At 52.2% G+C, this 10,603-nt stretch overlaps 3 protein-coding genes across 3 annotated transcripts in view; 2 read left to right on the plus strand and 1 right to left on the minus strand.

Annotated features, from left to right (window-relative positions):
• Nucleotides 1-1,079: 1,079 nt before the first annotated feature.
• On the plus strand, nt 1,080-4,773 carry GUITHDRAFT_105599 (hypothetical protein; the record flags this gene model as incomplete). Its single annotated transcript, XM_005835375.1, has 21 exons — nt 1,080-1,136; nt 1,374-1,418; nt 1,465-1,491; nt 1,548-1,574; nt 1,623-1,687; nt 1,828-1,991; nt 2,066-2,162; nt 2,332-2,429; nt 2,476-2,568; nt 2,612-2,670; nt 2,717-2,784; nt 2,932-3,002; nt 3,250-3,304; nt 3,353-3,380; nt 3,509-3,558; nt 3,629-3,669; nt 3,888-3,962; nt 4,126-4,247; nt 4,455-4,508; nt 4,549-4,590; nt 4,708-4,773. The coding sequence occupies 21 exons, from the start codon at nt 1,080-1,082 to the stop codon at nt 4,771-4,773; spliced, it is 1,404 nt and encodes a 467-aa protein (XP_005835432.1).
• A 1,238-nt stretch (nt 4,774-6,011) lies between these two features.
• On the minus strand, nt 6,012-6,781 carry GUITHDRAFT_151752 (hypothetical protein). The gene has a single exon (XM_005835376.1). It carries the CDS (start codon nt 6,372-6,374, stop codon nt 6,093-6,095), a length of 282 nt encoding a protein of 93 aa, XP_005835433.1. The 5' UTR covers nt 6,375-6,781; the 3' UTR covers nt 6,012-6,092.
• A 1,053-nt stretch (nt 6,782-7,834) lies between these two features.
• The window catches only part of GUITHDRAFT_136589 (hypothetical protein), a gene marked incomplete at both ends in the record, with an annotated part of 4,250 nt that continues 1,481 nt past the window's right edge, over nt 7,835-10,603 (plus strand). Inside the window, 7 exons of the mRNA XM_005835377.1 lie at nt 7,835-8,224; nt 8,276-8,524; nt 8,759-9,093; nt 9,143-9,503; nt 9,615-9,732; nt 9,782-9,882; nt 10,044-10,127. Of these exons, the coding sequence (XP_005835434.1) occupies nt 7,835-8,224; nt 8,276-8,524; nt 8,759-9,093; nt 9,143-9,503; nt 9,615-9,732; nt 9,782-9,882; nt 10,044-10,127 (1,638 nt within the window). The remainder of the gene's footprint in view (nt 8,225-8,275; nt 8,525-8,758; nt 9,094-9,142; nt 9,504-9,614; nt 9,733-9,781; nt 9,883-10,043; nt 10,128-10,603) is intronic.

The following is a 10,603-nucleotide window of genomic DNA, read 5'->3' on the forward strand; positions in this document are numbered from 1 at the left end:
CCTGCCTTGATTTAGTTTCGGCTAACTCGTGCTCAGTCTGTACGAGCTGGACTTGTGAGCGCTCCTATCATACCTCCCCCACTTGACATGCACGTGTACCATGGTTTGCATCGACTTGAACTTCTCTTGACAACGCTGTCCCTCGTAGCCTCCACCTGCTTCTCCACCTGCTCCTGGCTGTCCTCTCTATCATCGAACCTCTAGCTCCAAGCTTGTCTCCTCCTCCTTCCCCTCCCCCCCTCCTCCCTCCAACCTCCTCCTCCCTCCATGCCAGAGTAGACCTGGAGGAGGCCGCCGGCACCCAGGAACGAGACCACCCTGAAAAAGAGTACCCTCATCTTGACCAAGATTTTTAGGTTATCATCAGGGGTACTAATAGATCTTTTTTTCATTTATTGTACTAGCTGGAGATCTTCTTTTTGTACCTATGGTACAAAAGCGTCCCAGAAAAGAAATGAAAACTGTTAAAAACATTTTAAATGAAGAACTGTTGGGATAGCGATCTCTCCCTTACCCCCCAGCCCTTTTGAGTGTGAAAGCCTTGGACGGATACTCGCGGATCCTCTCGCGGATCCTCTCGCGGATACTTTTGTTTCGGATCACCGTGCAATGCCTGGCCATCATTCCATGGTGAAAGCTTCAAAATACTCGAGAAGATTTCAAATTTCGAAGGTCTAAATTTGAAGTTTGTGAAAATGTCCACAAGGATGTTTGATCGGAGGCTTTTTCATGGCCATCAGTCGTGAGCGAAAGGGTGGTGGTGGTGGAGGAGGAGATGAAGGAGGATGAGCAGGAGGAGAGGATAATGAAGAGAGGAGAAGAAGAGGAGGAGAAGAGGAGGAGAAGGAGAGGAGGAGAGATCAGGGGCAGAGGAGGAGGAGGAGGAGGAGGAGGAGGAGGAGGAGGAGGAGGAGGAAAACGGGGAAGCGGAGAGGAGTAGTAGTAGCAGGGATCAAGGGCAGAGGAACTACCCATAAGGATCCAGATCCTGCAGAAGCAAGAGACAGCAGAGGGAGAGCAATTGAACAAGTCTAAGCAAATGCAAGTAACTTGAGAAACTTTGATGACGTGTCGAATAGATGAAGGCCAGGACCCTTCAGGAAGACCACGAGGAATTCATCCGAGCAATCAAAGAGGTAACGCTTGGTCTCGCTCTCCTTGTACACATGGCTCTTACTCAAGTTGATGCACTTGATGTAACTTCACTTACGCTCTGACTTGTAGTCTGACTTGTACTATGACTTGTTCTTGTGATCGCTATGCACTCAGTGAGCCTCAAACTTGTAGCAAGTGTACTTTGCCTGCTTGCCTCACGCTACCGTCCTTGCTCTCCTTGTTTTCCTCCTCTTCGACTCTCATGCTCCTGCGTTCAGTTTGCGGTCCCATCAGCTCCCGCCAAGTCGCATGCTCCCCGCAAGGTCAGTCTTTTGACTCTTTGCCATGTCGGGGGTGACAGGCGGTCAGGAGGCGGACAGTCAAGTCATCCTCCAGGTCAGCAGAGACATCCAAGAGTCGCATGCATGCAACAAACTCACGGGACTTGCCAGGAGCTGCGAAGGCTGAGACTGCAGCAAGTGATGCGAGCTAGAGGACGAGGACGTTGCTGACGCTCCTGTTGCAAGCTACTTGCTGTCCTCCACGTCACCTGGGTTGTGTTCCGCCCCATCGTCCTCCTTGGAGTCTTGGGGTTCCTCCTTTGCTCCTCCTGGTGCGAGGAGGGGATGGCTTGAGCTCGGGTAACGAGTCTCGACAGGTCGCTCGCGAGCATAGCGGCTCTTGCAGGTCTGATCGCTGCGTGATGCTCCGACTGCTGACGTGCCGTCACAGCGAAAGTTTCCCTGCTCGGGCTCCTGGTAGCCGAGGGAAGGAGAATGCTGCAGGATCCAGTGTATCATCGGAGGTGATGACCAACCATCTTGTTGCTGCTGAAAGTTGTCTTGACGTGTTCTTGGTCTACATCAGCCTGCTGGGCGATGATGGAAGCTTCCCTGGTATGATGAAGGCAGATGTCATTGATTGCGATCTTTCGGCTGCCATGGCTGAGGACCGATTGTCTGTTGTGCAGAGATCTCGTTCAATACTTGTGGAGTGTTCGGGAAGCGTATGAAGAGCATCATGGACTTGTGCTCCTTCGAACACTTCAGATACTCACCCACGTTCTGGTGCCCCTTCCTCTCCCATCGCTGCTCCCCTAATCTCCCTCCTTTCCTCTTTCCTCTTTCCTTTCTCTCTCCTCTCTCTCTTCTCTCTCTCTTCTCTCTCTCCTCTCCTCTCATCTCCACAAGTCCCCATCCGCTCGCTACTCTACTCGACGCTCATCGTCTCCCTCAGGCTCCTCAACGGCGACATGCACACCATGCTACCCGTGCTGGTTCGCCCCATGAAAAGTCCCACCTCTGACTTTCTCCGAGTGCGGCTGAAACTTTCAGGTCGACTCTCGTCCTTCCTCTCTCCCAGCTGACCATGGAGGAGCAGAAGACTCTGATCAGCCGCTGGACATCGCTATCCCTTCCAAGGCTGCAGCCAGCACCGTCAAGAGCTCCAAACTTCTCCTCCTCATCCTTGCCGGTTGTGCTTGTCGGAAGCAGAGGGTCGGCTGAGGGAGGCGCAGGAGTGGGAGGAGACTCGCGGCAAGCCTACATCTCAGATCTGTGCAAGAGAGCGGCGGAGGTGTCAAGGTTTCGATGAGGAAGCTCAGTTGACAGAGAGCAAACAGGAAGGACATTTGTGCGCTGTCATCGTATCAAAAGGATTTCTCAGCGATGAAGTAGACAGCGTCAAGAGGTAGAGTCTTCCAACACGTGACTGACATGCTGACGTACACATCTCCTCCTCTCCCCCCCCTCTCCCTCCTGCTTCCTTGTCTTCCTCCTCCTCATCGCCTCCCCCTTTTCCTCGCTTCACGTTCTCGTCTGCTTGTCGTCTTGTCAGGATCTTCTCTCCCTGCGATTTTGATTCGCTAGAGAAGACTGTCAACATCACCTGCAAGTCAGCACAGTCAGGTAAGAAGATATGTCCTCTCCTCTCCTCTCCTCTCCTCTCCTCTCCTCTCTCCTCTCCTCTCCTCTCCTCTCCTCTCCTCTCCTCTCCTCTCCTCTCCTCTCCTCTCCTCTCCTCTCCTCTCCTCTCCTCTCCTCTCCTCTCCTCTCTCCTCCTCTCTCCTTTCTCTCCTCTCCTCTCCTCTCCTCTCCTCTCCTCTCTCCTCCTCTCTCCTCTCTTCTCTTCTTTCTCCCTCACTTGTTTTTCCAGCCTCTCTAAAAGTGATGTCTGTCGGATTTTCCATGGGAGCCATCATGTGGCTTACGTACCTCGTGTTTAATGGTTCGAACATGTTCTAAAGTCTTTATGCCAGATATCACGGCAAGAAAAAGTCCCCGGAGGTGATTCCAAACAATGTTGCTACTTTGGCTTGTTGAGATGAGATGAGATGAGATGAGATGAGATATATCATGTTTGGGCATACTGGACTAGAGATCATTAGCATACATTTTTTTGACAAGTACGTCAGAACATGATTGGGTGTATATCTGTCGGCAGTGCCATGAAGATGGATTTCAGGTGAAAAACTATTTTTGCTCGTTACAGTTGTTTTCTATCTACTTGTTATGATTGTGCGATCTGATGTCAGTATGGTTGGACGATATCCAAGAATCATACAACCTGCTCTTGGTGAGGAATGAAATCTCACATTGCCTTTCCTCTCCCTTCTTGTACTCTGCTCTGCTCTGCTCTGCTCTGCTCTGCTCTGCTCTGCTCTGCTCTGCTCTGCTCTGCTCTGCTCTGCTCTGCTCTGCTCTGCTCTGCTCTGCTCTGCTCTGCTCTGCTCTGCTCTGCTCTGCTCTGCTCTGCTCTGCTCATTCTACCGGTTGACGTGAACATTTCATCAGTGACCGAGCTTGTATCGGATATTATGGCGAAGTACGGACATGAAATCCTCAGACTCGTCGGTAAGGAACCGGAGGGTAAGGGACTAGAGAGAGCACAAGCTTTAAGGGGGGCGCGATTTAGGAGGCAGGAGGCAGGAGGCAGGAGGCAGGAGGGGACAACGAAGTGGATGAAAATAAGGGGAATGCGGCTGCTGTGGTGGAGGAAGAGGAGAGAAAGACGGAATGACATGAACGGCAGGGCAAGACGGCGTCAAGAAGTTCTGCAGATCGAGGACCTTCGCGGATCTTCACAAGAATCTTCTTTCAAAGATCGGAAAGAGCGACGAGCAGAACTTGTGGTTTTGGATGGAGAAGCAGGAGGTATGCAAGGGTGGATGAATAGAGGAAGGAGGACCGAGGAGGAGGAGGAAGAGGTTGTGGTGGTGGTGGCGGTGGGATGAGAAAAGGAGGAATTACGGGAAAAGAAGAGGGCACCTTGATGAGAGAAAGAAAGGCGAGAGAGGGAGCAGGAATAGAAATAGCTGCTGCTGCTGCAGTCCTTGTGGGAGCTCTGACGTCAATCAACAGCCTCACAGATGGAGGAACAAGATCTCTATACCGACGCTTATCTTCAACGCTAAGGTCTTCCAATAATCCCAAAGGCGATCTAACCTGCTCCCAGGATGATCCCATGCACGTCATGGAACAGTGTGGATTTGAAAAGGTCTGGGCCCTTTCCCTCCCTCCCTATCTCCCTCCCTCCCTCTCTTCCTCGCTTCCTTTCCCTCTCCTCCCTTCCCTTCTTCCATACTTTGACTGATCTCTGACTTTGAACCACCAGGAAACTCCTTCTAACCCCAATGTCGCTTATTTCCTCACACAAGCTGGGGGACATATCGGATGGTAATCGATTAGTTCGCCTGCTTCACAATCTGTTGTGCTTGCCTTACACACTATTTCTGCTTATCTGTTCTCCCCCTTCTTGCTCCCTACCCCTTGTTCCTTGTTTGCTTCTCCTCGTCCCCTTTCCTTCGCCTTCGGTTCCTCGCTCCTTATTCTCCAAGACATTCGCCTGACTATTGGGATGAGGTGTGAGGGAATGAGTCTTCGGAGCACAAACTACATGGTGTCGGTGGTAGGAGAATCAACTCGACCGATTCGTCCATTTCCTCCCTCCTCCCTCCTCCCTCCTCCCTCATACCCTGTCTACTCCTCCTGTTCCTCAATGTCCTCCTACTGTCCTCGCTCCCTTGCCTTTTCTGTCCTCCTGCCTTTCTTTACTGTCTTTGTGCTCCTTTCAGATCCTGCGGTATGCCAGGGCGTGCAAGTGCGAGCATGACAGGAGGGAAGGATTGTTGAGCAGCTGGTGAGAGAGCAAGAGAACGAGAGAAGCAGGAGGAGAGAAAGAGGAGACGTGGGAAGATGTAGATAGAGGAATGGAAAGTGGGACAAAGGAATGCTAAGGGAGAGTGGGAGAGAGAGGGAAGGGATAGGAGCGGATTGGACGCATAAGGAGGGAGACACAAAGGAGCAGCAGCAGAGCATTCAGGAGGCTGATGAGGCAACAGGGAGGATGCAGTTTGCTGCCTGCACAAGGAGCTGGAAGATCGAAGAATGCAAAGGTATCTGAGACGTTCCCCTCCCATCCTCATATCTGCTTCCCACCCCCCAGGCTCTTGCAAGACAGGTTCTGGTACTCCATCTTCATGGCAGGGAGGTGAAAGAGTTCTTGTTCCCCCCACGATCCCCTCTACTCCCTTTCTTCTCCCTGCTCTCTCCTCCTCCACCAAACTTGATTCTTCTCTCTCACGATCAAGCTGCAGCCTCTTCGTCCTCTCCATCACCACCTTTCTCCACCTCTCCACCTTCAAGACCCTGGGCCCTCCGACTGTAATCGCTCGCTCGTCTTCTCTTGTCTCTGAAGAAAACTTTCAGCTCGTCAAGAACGCCCTCATGGTAGGGTTCGCATGCTTGTTTGCCGAGTAAGACGATACTTCCATTGCTGCCAGTACCTCATCCTCTTACCGGTTTCCTCCAGAGTCTGCTACACTCTGTTCGCCTCCACGAGCTTCCTCGGTCACTTCTCAACCTACTCAAGGAAAGTCGCTAACGATGACGAGACTTGAAGGCAGAAGGAAAACTCTCTTCTCTATTGCAATCAGTTTAATGTGACAGGTATTTACAGGAAAGCTTCTAAATCAGATGTTAAAGCATACAGCGGCGCCTTTACAGAAAATTGCCGTAATCGTCGATCGACTTTTCTGTCGGAGAAACAGGGAACAAGACCGGGTCGTATCCCCCTCCTTCTCGCAGGAAACCAAACTCAGTGATGGACGGTTGAAGATGAGAATTGTCTGCGCCATGGCTGTGGTTGTTGCCAAATGGATGCAAGGACACCTGGCGTTGCGGCGCGGAGCAGTGTTTCTCATGACGGAATGTGTTGACTTCTAACAAGACGTGCACTGTTGCTCGTCTCTTTAAATGGACCTCTGATATCGTGTGAATCATAACAATCCCCCTTTCGACACAGCGGATTTCTCTTTCACTTCCTCCTAATGTTAATTCCCCTTTCCGCCGTGAGATGTGATTGTTATTGTAAGAAAGCTCCAATTGCTGAGGCCTTCAGTGATGCAGTATCATTCCCAGGCCTCGGCAGGCCAAACAGTTTCAAGATGAAATCTACCAGGCCACTTGAGGATTCTCAAGGTAGTGGGAACTCGTTCACGCCTGTTGAGCGAAATAGGAAGCGAGGGAGGATCACGAGGAGGAGGAGGAGGAGGAGGAGTAGAGAGGAGAGGAATGTTGGGTGGAGGGGAATAGAGATCGGTGTCCAAACAAGAGGATAAACAAGCACAGGGACGGGAACAAGAGGAATAAGTAGTATACAAGGGATCAGGAGCAGGGATGAAGGGTGATTAGAAGGCCACTTCCAAGAGGCTTTATGTAAGTTGCAATGAGGGTGGGGGGTGGAAGTTTGTTGAAACAGACAAAATATCATGAGCAGGGTAGGGTCTAGGGCTATTTATATTAGAAGATTATTAGAGATATCTGTGAGCTGAAGGGGACTGCGAAAAATGTTTGCCGTGTAGTGTCTGTGTGGTTAGGGGTCGGTAGGTGGGGTGGTCAGGATCCTTGTCAGCGAGATTCCTTTTTAAAAGAAAAAATATATGTTTGAGATCGCAGAGTTCGAAGAATTGTCTTTTGGAAGAAAAGAATTCCATACGATCTCCAATACTTAAAGCAAGATTTATCCGAATTCTTGGGAGTGGCTGAGGAAATTTGAATTAATCACATTGGCGTTCAAACTTGAATTTCAAGGTAGAGACTGCTTCATTGGAAGATACCGAGGAGATTTCATAGCGAGGGGTGGTTGACCAGGGGGTGGTTGATGAAGTGCCGATTGTGATTTCAATGTGTTACAGAGACTATGGGGTAGTGGGATGGAGTTGAGGGGGTCCGGGTGCTGTCACCTCATACGTAGTTAAATGACGCCAGCAGCGATGGGGGGTGGTTTTTCAGTCAAGCAGGGGTGGGGTAGGTGCTACAGTTTATTCCTGACGACAGTGAGGCTTGCAAGAACCGAAACCACGTTTTTTCGACTCAGTGACGTCCCTTTGCCCCCCCGTGGGGGCATTCAGGCCCGCCTCAATATCCCAACAGTCATGGTCTCTCGTCCCTCGGCGGGGCTACCACCGGTCCTCTCCCCCCGGGTTAGTAGTAGTAACTGGCTGTCACGAGGGGCAGGTTTTGAGATCGGATCAGGGAAAGCCAAACGGTACTGGGGCCGGCCCGGGAGTCCGTTTTTCCGAGTTCAAGTTTACAGCCCACCGGAGAGGAGGCTGAATTTATTACTCATCAAAGTTGAGTTATCTTTAGATTTACAGTATACAGTCAGGTTTAGTTATTCATTATAGCAGTCACGAGTGTGTGCCACCGGACTTGGACTCCCGACTCGGCCCGGCCGGCCCATGGGAGCTGCTGGGGCGGACTCGAGGTGGCTGATTCACCCGGCTTTCGCGGTTTTGCTAAGGGTTTGTGGAATGCGCCCGCTGATCCTAGTGATGCTCCTGGCGATAGGGGCAGGGGCAGGAGAGCAGGGGAGGCAGCACATGCGCCATGGTACTCGGGCATCGGTATCTGCTATGGTGGTGTGCCTGCGAGGAGGGACAGAGGAGGAGGGGAGGGGATCTACACTGCTGCACAAACGCGCGCTGGAGGTCGAGGGGGTGGAGGAGGAAAGTCGCGCTGGCGTGTTGAAGAAGCAAAGGATCCTGCAGGACAAAACCGAGCAGGACGCGTATGGTCTGGGAAAACCTCCTCCCTCGAAGCACAGAGATGAGATCGAGTCCATGCACGAGGTGGAGCTCTGCACTCTCGCTGCTGCCACCTGACCCATCCATGCCCCACAGGTCCTCAAGGTTCTCAAGAACGCCAGCAGGCTGGAGAAGATGGCAAAGAGCTCGCTTGAGGACCCGAAGATCAAGAAGAAGCACAGGAGGTTTGCAACTACCACCCAAATTATCAGAGTCAGCCCTTCATTCCTGGGGGTCCCTTCATTCCCGGAGGTGTACGAGAGGAGGGTCGAGCTCTGCTTCGACGAGTCCGAGGTGCATGATAAGGAATCTGCTCTCCGTGCTGCCGAGAAAATCATAGAGCAGGTGAGTTGAACCTCACTGCAACGAATGGAGAGCGGGGGTTTGGAGGGGGGGGGGGTGGCGGAGAGATCGTGGAGCGATTAGTTCACCACTGGCTCGTCCTAGGCTGTTCATTCCTCCCTTTCTCTCTCTCTCTCTCTCGTACTCCCTCCTCCACTTCTCATCATCTTTCATGGATTTCTGCTTGTCATGTTGTGCGCTTCCTCGACCTCCATGTCATTAACGTGCATGGGGCAGGGGGAGATGTACAACGTGCGCAGCTATGGAGGGTGGAGCTCTCATTTCCCCTTCTTTGAGAGCGCTGAGCGAAGTTTCCGCGCTGTTCTGCGCTACGACCCCGACAACGTCAAGTTCATGTCCCTCCTTGGCGCCGTGATCTCCCGCAAGGGGCCTGCACAGCTCGTCGGATCATCGATGGGGCTGAGGAGGGGGGAGGAGGAAGCAAGGTGTTGGCAGCGGGAGGCGCTGAACCTGACGGGGGAGGCCTTCCTGCGAAGGAGCGAAGACATGTCTCTGCTGCTGCGGTACATCGCAGTCCTTCGAGACCTCGATATCAACGATGAAGCTGCCAGGTCGCCGCCTGTCGGTTTGTTAGCCTCGCTGTTAACGTTGATATTGCAGAGAACTTGGCCTGAGGATGCAAGTGGATAAAATGCTGTTTGCAATCCGAGGAGCAGCAGGAGCAACGACAGGAGCAGGAGCAGGAGCAGGAGCAGGAGCAGGAGCAGGAGCAGGAGCAGGAGCAGTGGCGGGAGCCACGGGAGCAGTGGTAGAGGCAGAAGCAGGAGGAGCAGGAGGAGCTGCGGCAGAGACCAGAGCAGGAGGAGCAGCAGGACAAAGTGTACCTGGTGGGGAAGTGGACACAGACCTTGATCTGCTCCTCGGAGGACCGAGCAGACCCGTGAAGGTGAAAGATATCTGCCTCGAACAAATCTTCAACATGGTCAACTACTCTTCGTTGGATGCAACCCTCCTTGCCGAGGTGAGATCATGCGAGACGTGAAGATGTAGAAGATGTTGTGTTGAGATGCAGCCATGACTAAGAAGGCTGGTGTTCTTCACTTGATACGCACCATGGTCACATAACTTTCAGTTCTACCTGTCGCAAGGGCATTGGCACGACGAGCGTGAAGACTTGGCCTCGGCATACACTCAGTTCAAGAAGGCCTATGTCACCATGAACAACAACACCAACGTAGCCTGCAGCTACGGTGAGGCCGCGCGCCTGCCCTCCTCCCGCCTTGTTTGATCCACAGGCAGGCCACTGCGTCACGTGCGTATACCTGATGCTCAGAGAGCTGCGAGCGAGGATGGCGGAGGAGATGGACAAACTCGGGCAGACGTTGAGGATAGCAGAGAAGGTGATTGAGGACGAGCAGGAAAGTAAACGAATGACATGCAGAATCAGGGTTACTTCAAGGGGAAAAGTGGGAGAAGAATCCCCGTGCTGAGGAGAGAGGCACTGATATCGAATGTAGCAAGAAACTCGTTGTCTTTTCCCTGTTGCTGATTGTCTGGGAAGGTTACAGAAGGGCTGAGTGAGATGGAACTGTTGCGGGTGCGGATGGGAGAAAAGATGAATGAGATGTACCGGGAAGGTTTTCAGGTACTCAATCACTCAAAGATGGTCGACAAGCGAAGTCCGAGGCCTCTCCTCTACCTCTCAGGTGAGAAGTGGACTGGCTGATACAAACACAGTGGTAGACGAAAGAAACAGATACAGAGACAGAGAGTAACAGGAAGAGGAAGAGGGAGGGGGAGAGGGAGAGGGAGGGGGAGAAACAAGGAGAGGGAGAGGGAGAAACAAGAATAGTGATTTGATATTTCCGTTCTTCAACTCAATTTCCCCCGGCAGAGCTCGAAATGTTGCATCATTCAGACGATCTGAGCAAGGCAGAAGAATGTCTTCAGGTCCAATGCCCTTTCCTGCTTGTCCTTCAACCTCCCTGAAGACCCTTGCCAAAATTCTCAGATTTGAATTCGATCCTCTCCCATTCTACTCTCCTTCCTTTCCTCTTCCCTTCCCCTCTCCTCCCTGTCTCTTTCCTCTCCTGCCCTGTTCCTTCCTTTCCTCTTCCCTCC

Source organism: Guillardia theta, assembly GCF_000315625.1.
Source record: "Guillardia theta CCMP2712 unplaced genomic scaffold GUITHscaffold_21, whole genome shotgun sequence".
Lineage (NCBI taxonomy): Eukaryota > Cryptophyceae > Pyrenomonadales > Geminigeraceae > Guillardia > Guillardia theta.

Excerpts from the sequence above, each read along its gene's own strand:
- GUITHDRAFT_151752 (XM_005835376.1), bottom strand. The coding sequence starts at position 6,374 with ATGATTCACACGATATCAGAGGTCCATTTAAAGAGACGAGCAACAGTG.